The sequence below is a fragment of the Nanorana parkeri genome, unplaced genomic scaffold (genome assembly GCF_000935625.1).
Source record: "Nanorana parkeri isolate BGI_ZX_2015 unplaced genomic scaffold, ASM93562v1 scaffold1417, whole genome shotgun sequence".
NCBI lineage: Eukaryota > Metazoa > Chordata > Amphibia > Anura > Dicroglossidae > Nanorana > Nanorana parkeri.
The window spans coordinates 3,439-26,565 of record NW_017307685.1 but is presented as its reverse complement, the minus strand read 5'-3'; the positions used below and the strand labels follow the sequence as shown (position 1 = coordinate 26,565).

The window sequence follows — 23,127 nt, the reverse complement described above, 5'->3', positions numbered from 1 at the left end:
TCTAAAAAAAATAATAATAATCAAAACTTGTGAAAAAAAGTGTTTTCTTCTAGTTTTTTTCCTCATTTTTTTTATTTTATTCAAACTAAGTGAGGGGTTAGGTACACATATGTGATATAATTATATAGCCCTATCTGTCCTCTAAAAAACTATATATAATATGTGTGGGTACATTTAGTAAGAAAGTATATTACTGCTGTGGAAGAATCACACAGCAAAAATGTAAAAAATGTGTCAGTCATTTATGAACAGAAACTGAAAACTAGCTCAGTCATGAAGGGGTTAAAAACAAAAAAAAGGCTGCAGCCTCCCCAGCAACAGCATACACAAGCTGATCTTATTTTCCCCAGCCTGCATAAACCAACCCTCCCTTTTCTGTGTAGGAGGAAGTGAGATCACTGTAATGTCATGTTCTTATTGCTTAGTGAATTAAATACCCTGGAAGAAGAATGTAAATGTAAAACCAAACCATTCCCCACTATGCTTTGAGAGTTATAAATAGCCAGGGAGCACACTTATGTGATTTGGTAGTTCTGCTCCTTCTCCTCTCTTTTGTATCATTGTCCTATCTATAAACTATGCATTACTTTTATTCTCTCTATAAGATGCAGTGCATCATATATTAACCAATATGACTCATATTTATATAATGTACACATTGCCGTATACCTCTGCAATGCAGGCAGTACTTCATACTTCTCTAATATTGGACATGTAGTGCCTCATACCTCTCTATTACATATAGTGTCTCCACTTTATTGAGCACAATACCTAATACAGCCCTTCTGCAGATGGTGTCTCATGCCACTGTTGCCTGCAGAGCCTCATACCACTATTTACTTCCTCTGTGGCATGACTGTTTCTGTTTCCCTGTCGGTGTTCCTGACCTGTTTGGCATGTCTTGTTTTGCATGTTACCCCTGTAGAATCATATGTTTGGTTACATTTTTGTCTCAGCTGTCACTTCACTGTCCACCCTGTCTCATCAAGGCACACATGGTAAGGTGTGCATCGGACGTCAGTCATAGTTTTCCAGTTTGTTTTCCTGTATTATCCTGTTGTTTGTTGTTAGGTTGACGTGCGCTCCAGCTCCCCAGTAAACCCTTTTATGTCCCTAATGCATTTTAGATGGCTTTTTTGTTCTCACTTTCTACCCCAGTGATAGCCAGCTTTTATTTGGCTTGTACTCCATGTACAGTATATTCTGTTTAAACTGTATTTCCACTTTGCAGTCAAATTTGAGAAAACCTCTATATATACTGTATGTGTTATGTTTTGTGATCCTATTCACACAGGATAAAGAAAAACTATTTAAAAAAAATATTTCTTACTTTCGAGATGTTTTATTAAAGCAGGCAAGATGGCTAATTCCACGTTTTTCTCACTGCCTTCACGGTGATCTGTCCTAATGGAAAGGCTTAGGACTGAAATTTGAGAATTGTGTTTCTCTCATTCACTTAATTAACATACAATGGACAAACCACCTCAGATCCCTCACAGCCTCTACTAGCCTTGCAAAGAAAGATAAGCAAGTAGAAATGCTAACCCTCAAAACCCTAACCCAAGTAAAAGCAGTTTAAACTGCAAGAAAAAATTTTAAGATATTTTTTTAGCTTATGCTATGTAATTGGGAACATATAACAAGTATAACATATTGTAGGTGTTATCCCAATGTGGCTGCAAAATTCGAAATACACGTTAAGCCTTTAAGTCTCTTCACTGGTACATGCTAGAACAGTCTCTCAAGGTATTTGCCCTTGAGATCTAGGGGAAACCCTCAAATAATTTTTTGGTCAACAGCTCCGAAAATACACCTCTTCTCAAAAGGACAAATTGGACCATGAGCCATGTCTGTAAAACACACAGAAGCTAATTAAATGTAAAATAGAACGGCATTCTACTGTAAAAATCTGAATAACACAATCATAATAAAACACTAACTTTGCACTGCTACTTTTTAGTTTGAATTCCACAGAAAACGTAAATTTTTCAGGATACTGCTTAGGCACAATTAACATTTCTCAATATTCGCTATAACATAGGGCAACTTTCTTTTTTTAATTTCAGGTCCACTGTAAGCAGTGGCTGAGCTAAGGAACAAAGGTAATGTATAGAGAGAGGGGGGGCAATGTATAGAGAGAGGGGGGAGAGGGGGCGATGTATATAGAGAGGGGGAGGGGAGGCAATGTCCTAGAGTTTGGTACCCTTGCCTGCTACATTAGATCAAGAAGACACATACATGCATGTATTCGTTTTACACAGGATGTTTACTTTTAGTCTGAGGATTGCAAGGACTAGGGGTTAGTCTAGACTCGTATGTGTAGTGGGCCTGGATATGAATGGAACAGTTACTTTGCATTTGAAATGTCCAATACTCACCTGCTATTAAAACGATGGAGTGAATGAAAGGAGCTGCAATGTGAAAGAAAAGCCTACAATAAGAGAACAGTAACCACCTAGCTCTGCATATGAAGACAGCGGAGGAAATGGTTCAGCAGCCAAGGTTTACTGATCACCACAGGAGGGCTTTCATGACCAGATAGCAATAACAACTGAAATGAGCTTCATTCCTGAACCGGCCAATCTGTATGGAACTCACACTGATCTCAATTAGAGAGAAGACCTTGTCTTTAACTGGAAATGTTATTGTCTGAAATAGTCTTTATTGTCAAAACAATCAAGGAATAGTTGTACAGCTATAATACCGTAATTATTTAATATAAACTATAATATGAAGAAAAAAAATAATCCCAATGGGGATCATTCTGTCTAATCGCTAGAAGTATTAAAGCAATTGTTTTAAATAGTGTGGGGAAGGGAAATCTCTTTTGACAGATACTTATTGCAATCTCTGCGCCAATTGGGGAGATTTCCCCTGACATTCTGCCTGAGTGACAGAGAGTCAGATGGGCAATAAGAGATGGGAAAATACTCAAATTGCGACAGAGATAGGAGCAAAAAGAGATAATTTTTAGAAAAGTGGAGAGATATTATACGCTTGGTCAAGAGTGTCACTGAAATGCACAATGAAGGCATATACCCAGGGGTGTATTTGCAGGCAAGAAATGCTGCCCCCAAATCACAGAGGCAAGCCGGGTGTACAGAATCAGACAGCCTCGGCTGCCTAATCAGGTGGCTACTGGTGGGGCCAGGCAGCGAGCTGCCGGGTGAAAGAGGAGGCAGGGCCGGGGCCAAGGGAGGTTCAGCCCAGATGGCGGAAGCTGTGGATGGCTTGAGGCAGAAGGAAGAAGCTTTGGGTGGCTCCAGACTGGAAGAGGCTGCTGGTGGCTCGAGGCTGGAGGAAGAAGCTTCAGGCAGCTCCAGGCTGGAAGAAGAAGCTGCGGGCGGCTCCAGGCTGGAGGAAGACGCTGCAGGCGGCTCCAGGCTGGAGTAAGAGGTGGCATGTCCTGGAGGCAGGCTAGGGAGCTGCAGGGAAGAGGAGCAACACATGTGCAGGGAAAGGGACCCTGCACAGCCCATCATAGATCCTGCACAGCCCACCTGAGAGTTTCTGTGCAGGGTCTATGGTGGGCTCTGTGGGGTCTATGGTGGGCTCTGCTGGGTCTATGGTGGGCTCTGCGAGGGTCTATGGTGGGCACTGCGGGGTCTAAGGTGGGCGCTGCAAGGACTCAGGTGGGCTGTGGTGCAAGGTCTATGGTGGGTTGTGCAGGGTTTATGGTGGTCGCAGCCTGAGAACCTGCAGAGCCCACCAGAGATCCTTTACAGCCCAACTGAGACCCCGGCTTCCCTACTACGCTAACAAATGACAATATTCATGTTTACTTTCCTTTTTAAATCCTGCTTGTAAGCTCAATTAGCTTATCAGCACAGTACCTATAATGCTAAAAAGATAACGTGTGCAAACTTGTACAGGTTCCTTTTCCTTGTCACACAGATTGTACAACATAAGTTTATGCTGTGACAATGACCCTTCAAAATATATTGCTGAAAACAAAACAGCTCTGACTGCATTTAAAGGACTTCACTTTTACAGAGAAAATTGCATCACTGCACAAATTAAAGAGAAGGGGAAATCTATACCAGAGTAGACCTAAAGGAGGGAAAACATTTTTTTTTTTCTTTTTGATTGGTATATGTTAAAAATAGAGAATAGAACCACCAAATAATAGGGTACTGAGAAGTAAAGCAGACAATATATTTATTCTTCAGGGGAATAATTTAAAACACAGGATTTTAATATTTTATTTTATTGAGAATAGTGAAGCATACAAAACAAGCTATAAAGCATGCGAACAGGAATTAAAATGACTAAATACATATTTTTTAAAACACAAAAAATAGAATAGTAATCTGAACAGGTGCAGCAAACTAACGAGCAACAGCACAGATCTGGTAAGGGTGAGGCTGCAGGGTGAGGTTGTAGATATATTTTGTGTTTACCTTAGCTACCCCATTTGGGAGATGAAATTCAAATGATTGCAACAGAGTGGTGAAGAAGATAAATAGCTCGTATCGGGCAAGTTGCTCCCCAAGACATGCCCGGGCACCTACAAGCAGAGAACAAGGATGTGTATTAGACAAAACCTTAAAAATACAAGCCAAATTGTATAATCTATGCCCACATAAATCATGTAAAACATTTAATGTGTTACACAGTTACATAGTATTTGAGGTTGAATAAAGACATATGTCCATCAAGTCCAACCTGTTGTGTGTGTGTGTGTATGGGTCCCTGTGTCATCTCGTTATTAGGAGTACCTGTACCCCTGTATATAACCGTTTCTCAGGAAATCGTCCAAAAGCTTCTTGAATGATTCCAGACTATTAGCTGAAATCACTGCTTGTGGCAGTGAGTTCCAGACCCTAACCACGCGAACTGAGAAGAAGCCCCTTCGCCCCTTGTGTTTGAATTTTTTCTCTACCAGTTTCAGGTGGTGTCCTCTAGTCTTTGTTACGGAATGTATCTAATTTCATGTGCATGAAATTTCATGTGCATGAAATTTCATGTGCATGAAAACAATAAGTGATCATTGTCAGGGTGACCTTACACTATGTACAATCTTACACCAAATGGGTTTAGTATGTGGGCTTACATTAACAGCCCATTCAATTTGTGTTCAAGTAGGCAGGCCCTTGCATTTCATACATGTTGGCATGTTGTAGTCCAAATCAGGAGAGCAACCTAGTGACAACCATGGACTCCTTCATAGATACAGTACAGTGTGTTATTTACAGGATTGGCAGGTAAAAAAAAAAAGGCAGAAAACTAAATCCAATGCAGCCACCTCATCTTAGGGCTGGTAAACTGCAATATATTCCAATGGTTAGAGTGGTTTAGATATGCTTTAGGTTAATTGGTATTTTTGTTGATCGTTGTAAAAAAATGTTTTTTAAAACAAATCCACATTCATTGTTCTATGACAGGGGTAGCCAAACTCTGGCCCTCCAGCTGTGGTGCAACTACAAATCCCATGAGGCATTGCGAGATTCTCACAGCCACAGAAATGACTCCCGGGAGAGAGATGCATCATGGGATTTGTAGTTTCACCACAGCTGAAGGGCCGGAGTTTGGCTACCCCTGTTCTATGACATTAAAAGATGAAAACTTCTGAAGGAGTAAATCATTTTTGTGGGAACTCTTTAGGTTACAGTCATTGATTCATTAAAAGCAGGTTCATAGCAAAAAGCAACACAAAGACAAAAAAAAACATTCACAAAAAAGGAAAAATAAATAGTAATTTAGCAAAGTACAGAAATGACACAATATTCAACGTGTCCTAGATTTCATTTTAAATATCCTCCTGTTACAAATGTATTATTGGCATCATATAAAAAGGGTAGGAAAAAGATCTAAAATCCTTATAAGAATAATACCCAAACAGGTTAATATCTTAGAAAGAGCTGTGAAATCGTCCTCCTAAATTATAATTACCATCATACTATGTAAATGTTTGGTGTAAAAAAAAAACACAAAAAAACCTCAAGAATTCTTTACTATGCTTGTTCTAAGTGGACTTGTATCCTACAGCACCATTAAATCAAATTGGTTGTAATTACCTCCAGAGAAAGGTAAAAATGCTTCATTTGCTAAAAAATTCCCTTTTTCATCCAAAAAGTTATTGGGGTTGAATTGATCAGGTGTCTTCCAGCACTGGGGATCAAAGAGCACAGAGTCCAAATTGGCCAGCACCATTGTATCCTGACATAGTAAAACACAAGGAACAATGTATTTCAGCATAAAGTACAAAATGTTGTATATTTAATAAACAAAAATAGTTTGTAGTTAATCTTAGCAGCTAATCAGAAATAAGCTTCGACTCATTGGTTTGCACTAAACTTTGTGTGATACACTATATTGCCAAAAGTATTGGGACACCCCTCCAAATCATTGGATTCAGGTGTTCCGTGAAATTTCCTTGCTACTAAATATTCCACGGTCACCTGTTAGTGGTATTATAACAAAGTGGAAGCAACTGGGAACAACAGCAACTCAGCCACGAAGTGGTAGGCCACGTAAAATGGCAGAGTGGGGTCAGCGCATGCTGAAGCGCACAGTGCGCAGAAGTCACCAACTGTCTGCAGAATCAATAGCTACAGACCTCCAAACTTCGTGTGGCCTTCAGATTGGCACAACAACAGTGCATAGAGAGCTTCATGGAATGGGTTTCCATGGCCGAGCAGCTGCATCCAAGCCTTACATCACCAAGTGCAATGCAAAGCGTCGGATGCAGGGGTGTAAAGCACACCGCCACTGGACGTGTTCTCTGGAGGGACCAATCACACTTCTCTGTCTGGCAATCCGATGGAAGTGTCTGGGTTTGGCGGTTGCCAAGAGAACGGTACTTGCCTGACTGCATTGTGTCAAGTGAAAAGTTTGGTGGAGGGGGGATTATGGTGTGGGGTTGTTTTTCAGGGGTTGGGCTTGGCCCCTTAGTTCCAGTGAAGGGAACTCTTAAGGCATCAGCATACCAAGACATTTTGGACAATTCCATGCTCCCAACTTTGTGGGAACAGTTTGGGGATGGCCCCTTCGTGTTCCAACATGACTTCGCACCAGTGCACAAAGAAAGGTCCATAAAGACATGGATGAGCGAGTTTGGGGTGGAGGAACTTGACTGGCCTGCATAGTCCAGACCTCAACCCGATAGAACACCTTTGGGATGAATTCGAGCGTAGACTGCGAGCCAGGCCTTCTCATCCAACATCAGTACCTGACCTCACAAATGCCCTTCTGGAAGAATGGTCAAACATTCCCATATACTTACTCCTAAACCTTGTGGGCAGCCTTCCCAGAAGAGTTGAAGCTATTATTGCTGCAAAGGGTGGGCCAACTCAATATTGAACCCTACGGACTAAGACTGGGATGCCATTAAAGTTCATGTGCGTGTAAAGGCAGGCGTCCTAATACTTTTGGCAATATAGTGCATGTTACCAGTGATAAGAAAGTCAATTTACAAACTAGACAGGTTACAGATGTTTTTATTTGCCAGAATATATACATGCAGATTTGTCTTTTCAAATCATACAGATTTAACAGAGACTTTTGTGCATATATTTGTGTGCAAATAATCAGGTAATCCACCTCTACTAGTGAAGAGGGTGCTGCCTAGGTCATCAGGCAATGGACACATTCAAGCATAGAAATATACTGTATGTTTTAAATTTTATTTAAAAAAAGGATTACATACAAATATAAAAAAATTAAAAATACTAAAAAACTAGTATATGTACAAAAAAGATAAACTAAAATGGCCCAAAAACACCCGTTTATAATAGGCTAAATATAGTTCACTGTTAAATGCTTTTTTACATGTACGCAATGACCTAGTGACCTTTTTAAAAACTTTTCTGTGTCTGCATAGATCATTAGATCTTTATAAAACCCTCGTGTGTTTTTGCATACATCTACTGCTAGCAAGCAGTAGATATATGCAAAAACATATTTAAATATCCAACCTTTTAAAAAGGGTTAATACTTACCTGTGTCTTCGCGGTGTGCTCCCGTCCGAACATCTGAAGAGTCTTGGACGGCCGCAAAGGATCTTGGGACGGGCGCATGCGCACTTCAGATGTTTGGCCGGTAGAAGTGGAAAGACACAAGGTAAGTCTATGGAGCAGAGTGCACCCGCACAGACACCATGGGACATGAGAGAAGAGGAGGACAGAGGAGTCAACGCTGGATCGGAGACCCGCACCAGCACTGGAGGGACATCTGAAGAGGACAGTAAAGAAGAAGATGATTGGATTAAGAGGCATAATTTAAGGTAAGTCCCTACAGCAGGATTGGGAAGGGGGGAAAAAAGTTATGTCACTTTAAAAATGTATGTTCTCAAGTCTATTGAAGGGCTGCATTTCAATCAGCATTTCCGCTATACCCCATCTAGGCTGTAGGAAGCAAGGTCTTCTGGCCTTCTGGCACCTATGCCACTTATGGCAAGGGTATCAAGGGGCACCCCTTCCCCCGCCCTCAGCTTTTTTTATTCACCACAACAAAAACATATAAACATAATTTTTTTAAATTGTACGTGCAAATTAAGAAAAAAAAGCTAAGGAAGAAAAGAAAAAATTAAAGAAGTTAATACTTTTTTTTTTCTAAATTCGTCACTTCAAAATGAATGAATGCAAATGTAACAGTCTACATACAAACAATAAAAAAAGTAAAAGTAATATCATCAACATACTACTGTCACACAAAGTTGTGAATGAAAGCTACAGCAGTTCAGCCCTGTAGATTACACAGGGAGAGCGTCTCTACCTGTGTAATCATTGAATATCTGTGACAGCTGTTCTCTCTGCTCCCTTAGACTAAAGGAGCCCATACACCTAAAGGTGCCCACACACCTTACGATAATCGTACGATATTCGTGGGAAATCCCGTGATCGTACGATTATCGTAAGGTGTGTGGGAGCCGTGTGACCTCTGCTACTGTAACGTCGCACAACTTTTATCTTAGGAACATGTTCGAAAACCAGCCGAACATCGTACGATGTTCGACTTGTTTGTGGCATGTTCGCAAGATAAAAGCCACACGGGCCGGTGTGCGCAAGCGCACACTGCCCGTTCAGCATTGCGGTCATCGGAAGCCCGCCCCTCAACAGGGTGGGCTTGCGTTCATCGCAAGTACAATCTGCCTGTCCAAAGATAGGCAGATCGTAAATTTTTTTAATTACCTTACAACCATCGAAAGACAAAAGTCTTGCAATGGTTGTAAGGTGTGTGCCCAGCATTACAATTATCTGCAGATTTTCTGTGGTCAGATGGAAAAAGTGCAACAGATTGGCCCAGGTGGAGATTACTCCATCCACACAGTTTAGCGTGGATGGAGGAATCTGTTGCACCTTTTCCATCTGACCACAGAAAATATGCAATACGTGGGAAGGACCACAAGGGAACTAAAAAAGAGATTAGAGGAACACATTAATAACATCATAAAAGGTTTTACTAAACACAGTCTGTCCAGACATTATAAAATATTTCAAAATCAAAAACCACTGGAGGGGATCAAACCTCACGAGAGAGGTCTCAAAGAATGAATCAAAGTGGATCTTTCTTTTGGAGACCCTGGCCCCTAGGGGGGTTAAATATAGACTTTGACCTCAATTGCTTTTTATATAATGATTAAAATATTAACAACAGAGTATTTGATTCCTAAATTTTAAATTTTAGAACTAATCTTGAATGATTAAAATATTAATTATTATCTAATTATTCTTCACCACTACCAATGGACTGAGTCCAGAATCAGTAAATAACCTTATTTCAGACACTAATTTTATGATTGCCTAAGGAGCATGTTAATTAATTTTTATATTAATTATTATCTAATTATGTTTCACCACTATTAGTGGATTGAGTCCAGAATCAGTAAATAACCTTACTTAGATACTAGTTTTTATGATTACATATGGAGCATGTATATTAGAACAACAATTTTAACTAAGTTAAATTAATTAGAAATGTACATCAACATTTTTTTTTTTAAATTGTTTGTTTAGATATATAACACACTCTTTGTGCAAAAAAAATAGTTTATTTAGATATATAATACACTTTTTGTTTCACATGGGAACGATATAATGTTTAATTATTTAATTATGAGTTTTTTGTATAATATCTTCGTTCTAAAGGAGGTTTCTTAGAATTAATTTTTTTTTTGCGAACTAATTTAATGATTGTATAATTCTTAATGAACTAAATTATGAATTTTTCGTTTGTAAGGAGGTTGTTTTAGAACTAATGCATTTCTAACAAACTAATTTAATGATTGTGTAATTCGTAATTGATAAAGGTATATTAAAGCGTGGGTGGGGAATGAGGGAAGATCTGTTTGCCTTCAGAAGACGTCAGGTGACGAAACGCATCACCGGGCAGATCTTTCCAATACGAGCTGTTCCTAGGAGCATTTTACTTTCTGTCCGGCCGGCCGAAATGTAAAATTCTATGTGAGCTGCTATTTTAAATCAATTTTGATTTTTTTCATACTGCACCATGAAGGTTGTTTTTCTCTTTTAAAATCCCATTTCACCACCCTCGGGATTGGGAGTAAAAACATCAGTTACCCGTGGATAAGAGACGGGTATCAGGGACCGTTGCGGTGCTGCCAGCGAGAGACACCTGCCGGTATCTGCTCTACTGCCGGGAGAACTCTGAGCGCATCCACGGAAGAACCAGGGAATCAGATCTATACCTCTGTGAGGGGCTTAATTTCATACACCATCTGGTGAATCACTCGGGGGGCTGCAGATTGGGCGAAGAAGAGTCGATGATTTATTCGTTTGTTTGACGGTTTTTTCATTATTTAAACATCATCTGTTTTTTACATTGACATTTTTTCATTTATATTTTATTCACAAATATTTTTTTCACTTGTGGCACTGATCATTTAGGTTACCAGAATAGGTTGTGTTAGTAGTTTAACACCTGAGTTGCTAGAATTTATAGTTTTTTTCAATATCACCACATTTTATGAGATTTTGTCACAATTTATCACATGAGAAACTATTCTGCTACTATTGAATCGATTAATGTCCTATTGAATCAATTCATTTCAGTAGGTTGTATTAGTCAACACCATTGTATTAGTCAACCATTATTTATGGTTCATTCCTTTGATCCTCTTTATGGGATTGAGCTGTGATCATAACTTTAACACGGGTATTTTTGATTTATTTTAGTTTTAATTTAGCACCTTTAGCGCTGTGTTAATAATTTTAAGTTAGTGGAGGGGCGTGGCTTGCTCATGGCCGTGGACGGACGCATGTAAAGTGTGCTCCGGCTATCCACCCGGGAACGACCGCCAAGAACGCAGCCCTACTCCTTCTCTACACCTGGCATGGGCCGATCGGGCAAGAAGGGAGGTCGGCAGACTGCCAGGTCCTCTGCCCCGGCCATCGGGCCGAAGATCGGATCTTTTTTCAAGAATTCGGGCCTACTCGCGACCCAATCTCCGTCGGACCGCGGTATGGGTGACGCGGCCGGCTCTACGGCTTCCTCGCCGAGACAGCCTCAATGCCAGGGAGACTCGGATTCCTCTGTGACTGGAGATGACGGAGCTTCGGTTCGGGGTGAGGACACATTCCAGCGCTATTTCACGCTCCTGCCCACAAAAACGGAGCTGGAGGGCCTATTCTCCCGCCTGGGGGCATCTCATAGCCGGGACATGGCGTCTCTCAGGGAGGGCATGGCTGATTTTGGGCAGCGGTTGGAAGTGGTGGAGACGCAGGCTGCAGCTGTCTCCCACTCCGTCCAGCAACTACAGGCAGAAGTGAGCAGCCATCATCTCCTTCTTCAACACCTGAGCCTGCAGCTAGATGATCAGGAAGACCGACATCGCCGCAACAATATCAGGCCGCGCTGCATCCCTGAGGCCACAGGTACGTCAGACCTTAAAGCAATGGTCCAGGGAGTCTTTAACATGCTGCTGGGCAATTCCCCTACCCATTCTATAGAACTGGACAGGGTGCATAGGGTGCCGGGATTCCGCAATCCTGCTCAGCAACACCCCAGGGATGTCTTGTGCAGAGTGCACTTTTTTCAACAAAAGGAGGCCATTCTGCTGAAGGCCCGGGAGGGTGGGCCGCTGGACTTTGACGGGGCTCAGATTACGCTTTTTCCGGATTTGTCCTGTAACACGCTGTCCAGACGCAGGGCCCTCCGGCCAGTGACATAGATGCTGCAGGAACGGGACATCGCTTACCGCTGGGGTTATACCTTTCATTTAATAGCACGCCAGAACGACAAGTCGCACATCCTACGCACGCCAAGTGATCTCCCAGACTTCCTTCGGGCTCTACAACTCCCATCTGTGACCCTGGAGGGATGGCCTGATCCAGCCCTGCCTGCTTGGGCCCCTGTGCCCTCCGAGTCCACGTGGATTCCAGCCCAGTCCCAGAGGAAACGCCGCTGCAGACGACAGGAGGCCGCATCCACCCCTACCCTCCCACCCTGAACGGACAGGCTTGAGGGGAAGTGGATGTACTCCCTTACAGTCCTCTTCTCCGATGTCCCCTTTGTTCTACAGCGGAAGTTTTCTCCTTGACCTGGAAGCTGCTGGTTCCTGTTATTCCCTCTCCCACTCCTGCTCCGGGATCCTGTGACCCTTAGACTGGCGCTTGTACCGCAGGATCCCCCGAAACCCCTCCCCCCTCCCACACACCTTCCCTTTTGGTCTCTAGAGATGCCCAGGACTGCTTCGCCCCGGTGCTGCTTGACCCAATACCTCGTTCTTAATGTTTGCCGGGTGGAAGTCCATGGTCGCCTGTTAACGCTGACCTCTGTATTTCCATGTTTATTTGTGCATTTCAGTTGGGGTTGGTGGGTGGTGACGGGGGGCTCATACGGCCAAGGGTCATGTTGTCTGGAGGCGGGGCATGGGAGCCCTGACCTGAGCCGGACGCAATCTGCACAGTGGGCCTTGATCCCTAGTGTCCTCTGTCATGTAGGCGGGGTGATATTGGGGTCATTGGTTTTCTGGTTGTTTTTTCTTATATGCCACATGCTTATATTCCTTTCAGTCCCCAATGCCATCTCAGATGTGTACAGTTTATATCTATATCTGCATTATACGTGCTGTGGCAAGATCTCCACCATTCCTAGGCTGGAGGGGGATGCAGAGGCGATATGAAGGATGGTCATCTATGCCCTCACCTGGGTTGAAAGGCTACTTCCCCCGCTCTCCGGCTTACACTTGTGTCCTTCTGGTGTCTGCTTGTCTAGTCTGGTTGTGAGTCTATTGTTATGTTGTTTTTTGTAAGGTGGCTCTAGGTGAAGTAACCTACCTGGAGGTTAATGGAACATGACTTTCGCATGATTTCTGGTTATCGCCTGATGCTACAGTCCCAGGTCCTCGCCCAACTCCATAACGAGGCTCCCCCCACTGGGGTGGACTTTAGCCGTTTGCGGCCCTCAGGGCAGGGTCGGGAACTTTTGGGCGAAGGTATGGCTAGGACTCGGGCACATTAACACATATACTGTAGATACGGTTGTTATTATTTACGGTAATCCTATTATCCTCAAAGATACACATTTGACGCTGCCTTTGTCTGTTGTTACAATCTCTTGTATGTCTGAAAATTTTCAATAAACTATATTTCTGAAAAAAAAATAATAATTGTAAGTTAGTGAAAATGGCCACTGTGAAAAAAATAGGCAGGAAAAGAAAAATAAGGTATGCAAAAAATAAAAAGCCTGCAATTATCCTTAAGTATCTGTTTGTAGATTGTCATTACTAAATATTTCTAAAGGGACCTTTGTTGTTACTTTGAAGATATGGATAAAGTTCCTATTTCACTCTGATCAGAATAAATATGTTCTCACCTTCTTCAGAGAGTATGTATAGACATTAACTTCTTTAACACATGTCCGTGGAATGCCTACAGCTGCAATGTTGGCATACCGCTGGATCTCATGGATTACAGCATTGGTGTATGGAAGCCTCTTGCGGTCTTCATAGCAAACTAGTTTGGATCCATCTAGAACAGCATCGAGTTCTTCATGTACTTTCTCTGTAACACAAGACAGTCAAATAGGGATATGTTTTAAAAGTGATCAACCTGTGCTATATTCTCCATTGCTTGGCAGGTCAAATAGTTTACTTGTATGTATTTCAATTGCATATTTGGCTGTTTGCATGGTGTCTTACTTTTATTGTACAATATTATTTTGTTTATGAAAACTCTGGATATACCTGCCACCACCAGACTTTCAGAGTATGCAAACCATAATGCTTTTGCTATTATTAGCAGTAATTTCTATTATGACCAATAATAACATATCAAGAATAGTCGCAATACCTTGTGTTAAAACTGTAGATACAATCATACCCAGCACTATGCTCCAGACTGTCACCTCACTGCTAGGCTGGACAATTCATGGATACAATGGGGAAAACCCAGGAGACTAAAGGCCTCAAGCATGCAGCCTCTAGTTTGCAAATTTAGCAACCCAATATACAATAGATGATGGGTAAGAAGCAGTTTAAGGTACAGTTCACCTGTGCATGACTTCTTACAACTACCGTAGGAACAAATCTATTATGTGGCTACACCCTGTTTTACTTACGTTGTATATGGGGAAAAGCCACCATGTAAAGCAGAGCCCATTGCAGGGTGGTGGCTGTAGTTTCTGTCCCAGCACCAAAAAGATCTGTGACCATTGAAATCAGGTTTTGTTCATCAAACGTAGAGTCTGCCTCTGCTTTGCTCTATGAATTTCAGGAAATCAGAAGTTAATATTACAATGACAAAGTAAACATAGGGTATTATATGTTGGATGGATATACTGTTCAGCATATGTTGTATTTGTATGTATGTTGTATATGTATTATACAGCTTAACACAAGACACAATTGTGTTGTTTAGTTGTGGATAGTATTTGTGGAAAGAATCAAGCCTCTGCCAACTGTTTATTGGTATTTGTGTATCCCTTTGAGATACAACCTCTCTCTTTTTCTACATTTCCTGAATGTCAGACAGAACAAGAAGTGAGGGTAAAACTCCCCATTTTCTGTTTATTTAACATGTTTTAGGCAGAACAGGAAGTGATACACAGCTAGCATAAAAAATAGTTTTTTTTAGTACGTTTAGGAAGGTTTTGAATCTTTGTCAAGATGTTATCGATATCTGGGTTCCCAAGAAGGGAGATTTTGCCTCCTTTCCTGTCTAGGTGACAGGTTTATATCTAGAACTGGAAGTAAGGTGATTTCTTCAGTGGGGGCACAGCTTTAAACCCCATGGGGAGACATACAGAAATAGCAAACTAATGCTTTCCCACTCCATATCCAAAACCAGCAAAAAACATTCTGGATAGAGTTTCGTTGTAAGGAGGAACTGAACTCTGGAAGCTGTATACAAAAAAAGCCAGCAGGGGACAAAGTACCAGCCACCGTAATTACATAATTAATGTGGTCTACCTGTACCTGATCTTTTCATCACTGTTGACCATTCCTTGTTCTTTACTGTGTCTCTATGTGGCGGCAACCATCTTGGTAGAGGCAGGGCTTTGTTTCCTTATGGCAGAGTCTCCAGGAAGGAGGACAGTGAGCCAAATAATAGTGATGTGACCAAATCTTACTACAAATTTCATGAGATTAGCATTCAGAGGCTGCAGTGTTTTAGATCTCACACTGCAAATACATGCCCAGTTGTATTCAAATACCAGGAAGTGCATTGCTACTTTTTAGGAGGAAAATGGAACTGCTAAGGAACATTTACATTTCTAGATGTTCTCTATAACGTGGCAAAACGTTCCATCTTTGCTTCAGGTCCACTGTAAGGTAACTGTGAATACTAGGTCATACTATTATATTTGAAGAAATTCACACTTTTTGAGCTCATGTATCTAATATTTCTGAAAAAATTTACCTTTTCAATCTGGGCCAGATAATAGTCAATGACATCTTGAGGTTCCTCAAGTGATCCACTTTCCTTATGGGTCCGGAGCTCCTTTGCTATAAACTGTCTCAAATATGCCATATTTGTAAATGCAGACTGGTGTGGACCTGGCAGATGTTTCATCGGCCATGGAAAAGCATCATAGACCTATGTGGAAAGGATACAGGTTGTTAGATACATCCACACAATCTCCCCAAATGATGGAACTAACACCAATGTCCAAATTGGATAAGTTTAAATTCTTCTGCTTTTTTTTATTGTACTGCGCACGTTTCCCACAACATACACCTTTTGCATACCTGTAGGTAGGTAGATAAGTTTTCTTTATACATAAAATTATTACATCATATTGCAAAGCACCTATACACATGCTCTTTAGGAAACATACACACGCATTTCAAGTATTCACAATGGGTAAAAATGCATGTACACATCATAGCAGTTCAAACTCTTGGTGACATCACAGAATTTAATAGTTATGATAAAATAACATTACCTTTGCCCATACCGAGCCAAGGGACTCAACAATACAATGATTGCATTTGATCAGTTCTTGATATATTACATCATCATTAGAGAAACGATGTCCAAAAACGACAGCAGATATTACATTTCCAACACAAGCAGTAATAATGTTGAAGGGGTCAAATGGAGCTCCTAGGAACAAAATTGTATAGAATAATTTACTTTTCACCCACATTAGAAGCTACACTTGGTGATATAACTATACATTTGTTCACCCCTATATATATATTATACAACAAATGTTACCACTACTTACTTTCTATCCACATTTGAGACAAGCAGTGTCGACTCTACAAGGCTCAACCTCTCTGCTATAGAGAATGGCATAAAGTAAAACTGTACACCATTTTAAAATGTTAAAAGTAAACTTGCTCCCTATAAGTGCAGACACCACAAGATACCCGCTGTCATTACTAGCCAGAAAAAAAAACCCTGTTCTGTGCCCCTCTCCTTTGGTAATGTAAGCAACAAACACTGGTTCACTGACCATTTTGGGCTCTAAAAGACTCTACCATGTACTGAGCTTCATCTTGTATCCGTGACTCTAGTCCACGCTTCCCAAGTCCCAAATTCCTCAGGGTCATCAGTCCAAAACGTCTCTGTTGTTTCCACACATGTCCATTGGACATCACAATGCCTACAAAATATGAAATAGAGTATACATTTCAAGACTCTATGTAATTTGTGACACAGATTATATATCCTAGGTTCTGTATTTCTCACATATTTCTAAAAAACATTGTTCTAGGGTCTAATAATGCTAATATTTCAGACGAGAAAGTAATATTTTTGTGCATACATAATGTGCATAATAATACTAATAATATTAACAACAACAAAGACGCATAGATGTAAATAGACAATTATAGTTCCCCTCTAAACTCTCATTAAACTGCAGTGTATAAATGGATACCAGCTACATGGGAAATTATGGGATTTCTACATGAAGTTGATTTTTATGCAGTAAAATTCATATGTCTTACTGCAGGAATACAGACAAGTGTGGATGGGCCCTAAAACTTGTCTTAATGAATTTGGTCACAGTTAAAATGGAACTCCATTCTAACAGTTAAATACACAACTGAAATAGATATCAAACATATAGGCAGGGCCAGGACCAGGGAAGGGGGGGTCAGGTGGGACTGCCCTGGGCATAGTGTCATAATGTGTGTGGGAGAAGGGGTGCTGCAGGGACAGCTGCAGGATCCAGCACCAGGCATTGCTCCACTAGACATCATGATGAGGCATTTGTCAGGAAGCCAGACCCAGAGGTCGTGCACAGTGGTTTGCACATGCACCTGGTTTTGCTCATAGAGCTTTGCCAGGTACTGCGTCTCTGCGTGGACGTTCATGTGGGTGCGCGCGCCCATGCACTGGGCACCCTTTGGGCTATTTAGGCTGCGATGTCCAGTCCTCCTGTGCTGTCTGATTGTCAGCTTACCCCTGTTCCTGAGTTCCTGCATCCTTAACTGTCTACCTGTTAGCGACCCGGCTTGTCTCGACCTCCCACTGCTCTTCTTTGTTCCTGAAACCCGGCTTGCTTCTGTCCACCGCTTCTGCCTTTAAGGTTTGTACCGTATTGCCTGCACGTTGCTGACCTCGGCCTGTTCGTGACTACGTTCCTGCTCTTGGTACCTCGCTGCCCACCTGTTAATGATTCGGCCTGTTAACGACTAGTCCTAAGGTGCTTCTCTTCTGAACCAGAACCTAGCCCGGGGTCTATATCGCAGTATTGTCATCATCCAGCACTTGTGCCCCTCTGCGCCCCTGTACTCAATCAAGGTGCTTTGGGACCAGAGTTGTAAGAGAGGCTGCCCTCATCACATCAGACTCCTCAAAGGTACATGGCAGTATTGTAGATCTGTCATCAGTATGTGTCAAGGGTTATATGCACTATTTTATCTTCCTAATCATGTAACTCACCACATGACAGGGGTGAGGAAGCAGTTTCACTTCCCAGTGGCGCTCATACTGATAGTTGGTCTGAATTAAATGGGGGAAGGTGGAATATCTGCTGCATTCAGCTGTCATTGTGCCCCCAGCCCCATGAGAGCCTCCACCCAGTTGCAGATTCCTAAATCTTTCACAGTGCCCCTCAACATCTCACATTGTCCCAAGTCCCCACAGTAATCCCCAACCACTCAGCTCTATGCAGTGTCCCTCAACCTCCCACAGCCCACCTCCACCCTGCTGCAAAGCCCCCCCATACCTTAACTTCCAACAGTGTCCCTCAGTGCCCCCCAACCTCCCACAGTACCTTTGAGTCTCCCAAACTGCCCCTGCAACGCCTCCAGCCCAGGGAATAGACCTCCGGCCCAGTCCAGAGTCACAGTTGCTTCAGCGCCCACAGAACCTTCATCTCCCTTGAGTCTGCCGCAGCATCTCCTAACTCGTTCCCCCATGCTGCAGACCTGTTATAAAGGGTTGCCTGTCCTTTTTGGATTGCTCTTATATATTTTATATCATGGAATATGCATCAGGTGGAGCTGAAACAAGCAAATATATACCCCTCATATACCTAAAATATCACTAAAATATTAGAGTGGACTGACCCTTTAAAACTGAACTTTGGGAATAGAAAATGGACTCCAAGATTACATACTTCAGATCAGTTATTTTCTGGATCTTAACTAGAATTACTGTTGTGTTCTTTCTATCTTGTGTTTTTTCAGGCTTTTCACATGCATTTTCCAGGGAAAGATGGTATACTCTAAAATTAAAATGCTAATGAAATGTGTGTTTTCAATATTTATGCAGGTCTTTTCATATCCATGGTAAATGCAATTTTGTCAAAGTTCAGCACAAATACTGATTTCTGGACCTAAAACCTATCTCCATTCAAAACATTGTTGTCTTTAATTTTGGATATACAGTGTAACTGCTTACAACTTTTTTTGTTCTCCTCCATACTTAGGTGATGTCTCCTTACCTCCTGTGTATTGCAAGAACTGAGGGAACATCTCCCTATTTCTGGTCTATTTGATGGATATCAGATTTAAGAAAGGAAGTAGTGGAGGAAGATTCCCCCAACAGGCACACAATGGGGGAAATGTTGTTTGTGTCCCCATGAGGGAAATTTCCCCTTCACTTCCTGTGAAGATGATGGGTATCAGACAGGACAAGAAGAGAAAATTAAGCACATCAATTGAGATACGGACAACATTTCAAATCTCACATACAATTTCCATCCACAGGTACACAAAGTAAACCTTCTCTATTCAACATTAGAAAAAAAGTTTTGACTGGAGCTTCCATTCAAGTAAGACACCCTTTTTTGCGTGCAGTTACACTATGCCAAATATGTGTGAACAGGGCCCAGAGTCTTAGAGGAATAAAAAAAACTGTACCTCCTCCACCCATAAGATCCATGAGAAAGCTGGCTACAGGGCGCCCAGACAGCTCCTCGGAATGAGAGACAATACCATCTTTCACAGCTCTCCATCCATTCAGGACCACAAGAGGAGAACCACCAAGCCACACAGTATAGATTCTGCCATGGAGCCTAGAGAACTATAGTTAAGGGGAGAGTCAATTTTAGGTTCCACAGATAATAATAAACTTATTTCTAATTCATTAAAACACAAAAATCAGTCATAAGTCAGATAGTGCGTGTCATTTTGAAATTAGACATAGTCTAGTACTTACACTGCATTGCATTAATGGAATGTGGTTGTAGTACTCTACTATATTGTTTTCTATAGCCACCAACCAGTCCTTGTTTCATGTTCAGACTCAGACTAGCAGAAATGACAGTTGGGAGCTTACTAATTACTTTGGGTAATTTTACTTATAGCATTGTTTTTAAATAACAGCCCTCGTGTGTAGTTGTTCCATGTCAAGTACAGGGGCTTCATGCATTAATTCCTGTGTAAATGTAATTGATTTAACATCAGTCTAGGATGAGATCATTTAGGTACATTTGACCTCCTTCCAACCTGCATTTGACCTGCTTCAAGAGGGTTTTTCATACCTAAAGACTTGCATGGGAAAAGCCATTATAACCATATATAATATGCATGTTTATAACAACTTACCTGACTGTTGCAGAGCTACATTAAGAGCTGGAGCTGGCACTTTATGGCACCGATACCTACTTGGTTGGATCGTGAACATTAATTGTGAATTTGTTCCCATACGGGATTTGATATTTCTACTGGTAAAGATCGGTGTGCACATTTATACATGCATGTCTATTCAGACTGTGCACATAATATGGCATCTATGGGACATCCTATTGCTACAGCATACTAGAAATTAACATTACAGGCAACCTGAAATGTCTGTATAGACATTTATTCATGCTCATCTATTGTTTACATTTAAATCTACTTGGTACCCAGTTTATATTAGCATTGGTTATACTGGATTATATTGTGGATAATTGGACGTACACGTGGCTCTGCATAGCCTTACTTGAGGGTTCCCCATTATGCTGCTTTGTATAGGGGTGTTTTTTAATTGGTTTTATGTGATGTATGTATTTGTTTCCTGTTTTGTTTTGTTTATGATTTTTTAAATCTACATTAAAGTTGATTGTTTTTTTACTTTGGTGTAGTTGATATTTGACTTTGTACTATATATTTAGCACTTTACTGTGAGGGGTCTGGATGTTTGTAACACCACATTTTAGAGGAGGTTCTCATTTATTTTTTCTTTCTCTAAGCTAGGAGATGGATATCTGCTAGAGACTGCTCTGTCCCTTGTGATCTTGTTTTGGACAGAAAGTTCAGGGAAGCCAAGCTGAGGGAGTTGAAGAAACATGATAACTGTCAGTGTTTGGGAAAAAATGTAAAGAAATATTTTGCTGGGCTATGCATGTTTATTTCATCTAGACTTATTATTAAAAAAAGTTTGAGTGTTTAATACTACTTTAAAGTCAGTAGTTTTAAAATAAAAAAATATTTAATGAAATTCTCTATTCCTTTGTGACTTGTAGCTGTGGAGCAGGGAATGCCCCTGTCACAGCTGATTGGCCTTAAAAGGGGGTGGTTCAGACAGTCACAGTTTTGCACAGGCTTGGGCAAAGTGGGTTTGCATCAGGCCCCGCACATCACTGGTAATGATGGCTAGTTGATCCTTAGTAAAAGGGGGCCCTGAGTGTTGTAAACATTGTAATTTAATGGGTGTGCAGGTTTCATGTGAATTTTAATGTTGTTTTTTTAAGGCTTGTAGCTGAAACTAGCCCATCCCTCCACCAACTAGGTCATCGGACTCAAGCCCACACCACACTTTACAACAATACAGACATGGTGGTAGATACAGACAAATGCATGAGTTTTATTGCATAAAAAAAATGGTCAAATGTGAATAGGCCCTGAATACTTTTGTAAGCATTTATAAAGCATCTGACAAGCTTCTAGGTGCTGTAGCCCTGGTGAAGTAAATACAGTTTATAGGAAAAGTGTCCGCTGTCACTTTACACAAGCTGTTGGAAGGCTTGGAGAAGTTTGCCAGCACATACATAAAGCTTTCTATTTTGTGTCCAACAGGGTTATTCATAAAAGGGTGAAGAGTTTGGAGAAGGTAGGAGAAGTGAACAATATAGGGCAACATAGCTGAACAGCTGAACTGGAAAGTGAGCTCAATTGGAGAATTTCTCCTAATCCGTTATGTTGTCCTAGATTGTTCCCTTCTCCTGCCTTCTCCAAACTCTTCACCCTTTAGTAAATAACCCTGTAAATGTGTATTTTAGAAGGCAAGGAAGAGGAACATAATAACACATAAAACATAATTTATATAATATAATACATGTGAATAATCCACACTACTTGCATTATGTGTAAGCTGTATTTTACTTAAAATATTACTTGATGTTTCAGAAATGATATACTCACTTGTGCTAGTGTCTCTGGATGAAGCTGGAATTTTAGCCCCCACAAATTCCCGATCAAAGGCAATGGAAATGGCCCAGGAGGGAGATTTCTCGAAGTCCATAGGACTTTCAAATAGTTGATCATCAACATAGAGACCAAGAATAGAAAAAATATTTCAGAGATAGTCCACATAGTCAGATCGATGCTTGCTACAGGATACAGTATGAAAGCTCAGTTAATCTACAAAAGAGCTGGCTTCTATTAGGTTACAGGTTATCCCACATTTTACACAACTGTTTTGTTAATATGTAACAGCTAGTTACCAATGTTACGTGACTACTTCCTTAAAAAAAAGTGTTTCCCAGACTGTCCTTAAAGGGTCAGTTTATTTTTGTGACTGTGTATCATGTTACATCCACATTCAGAGTATAATATAAAACATGGTCACATAAAGGTTTTTTTTTCTGAATTTATACATCTTTCCATACAGTCCCGTGATTTACATACTCTGACACACAGCACAGTTCTGTCTGGCAGGGGAGGAACCATGATTTATTTTTTCCGCAGCATTTAAGTAACACTTACAGGTCTTGTCCCTCCCCCCAGTTTTTGATTAGTGAAATGAGAGGCAGCAAACTGATACGCTCATCTCTCTGTTCTCTCTTCCTATTAGCATGTTCCCTGTTAGCACATGAGTGAGCAATGCAGAACAACCGTTTGGCTCTTATGCTTCCTCTCCCTCACCTAGTCTGGGGTACAGGGACTGCAAGAGGCCCATACCAAATCAAATGCAGGTACTTACACTGTTTGCATTTAAGAACAAAAAATGTCTTATTCACAGATTACAGGACACAGGCTCCATCAATTTTTAGACCATTGGGTAATGCAGCTGCCCTTAGGTGATTGGACACTGGCAAAACAAAGGGCTGTCCTATATT

At 41.2% G+C, this 23,127-nt stretch overlaps 1 protein-coding gene across 1 annotated transcript; it reads right to left on the bottom strand.

Annotated features, from left to right (window-relative positions):
• Nucleotides 1-4,304: 4,304 nt before the first annotated feature.
• LOC108798158 (cytochrome P450 2J2-like) lies at nucleotides 4,305-22,401 on the bottom strand. The gene is made up of 9 exons (XM_018569887.1): nucleotides 22,211-22,401; nucleotides 19,724-19,886; nucleotides 16,864-17,013; nucleotides 16,348-16,508; nucleotides 15,822-15,998; nucleotides 14,521-14,662; nucleotides 13,777-13,964; nucleotides 6,018-6,159; nucleotides 4,305-4,507 (listed from the first exon to the last, which is right to left on the bottom strand). The coding sequence occupies exons 1-9, from the start codon at nucleotides 22,379-22,381 to the stop codon at nucleotides 4,329-4,331; spliced, it is 1,473 nt and encodes a 490-aa protein (XP_018425389.1). The 5' UTR covers nucleotides 22,382-22,401; the 3' UTR covers nucleotides 4,305-4,328.
• Between the last annotated feature and the right edge of the window lie 726 nt (nucleotides 22,402-23,127).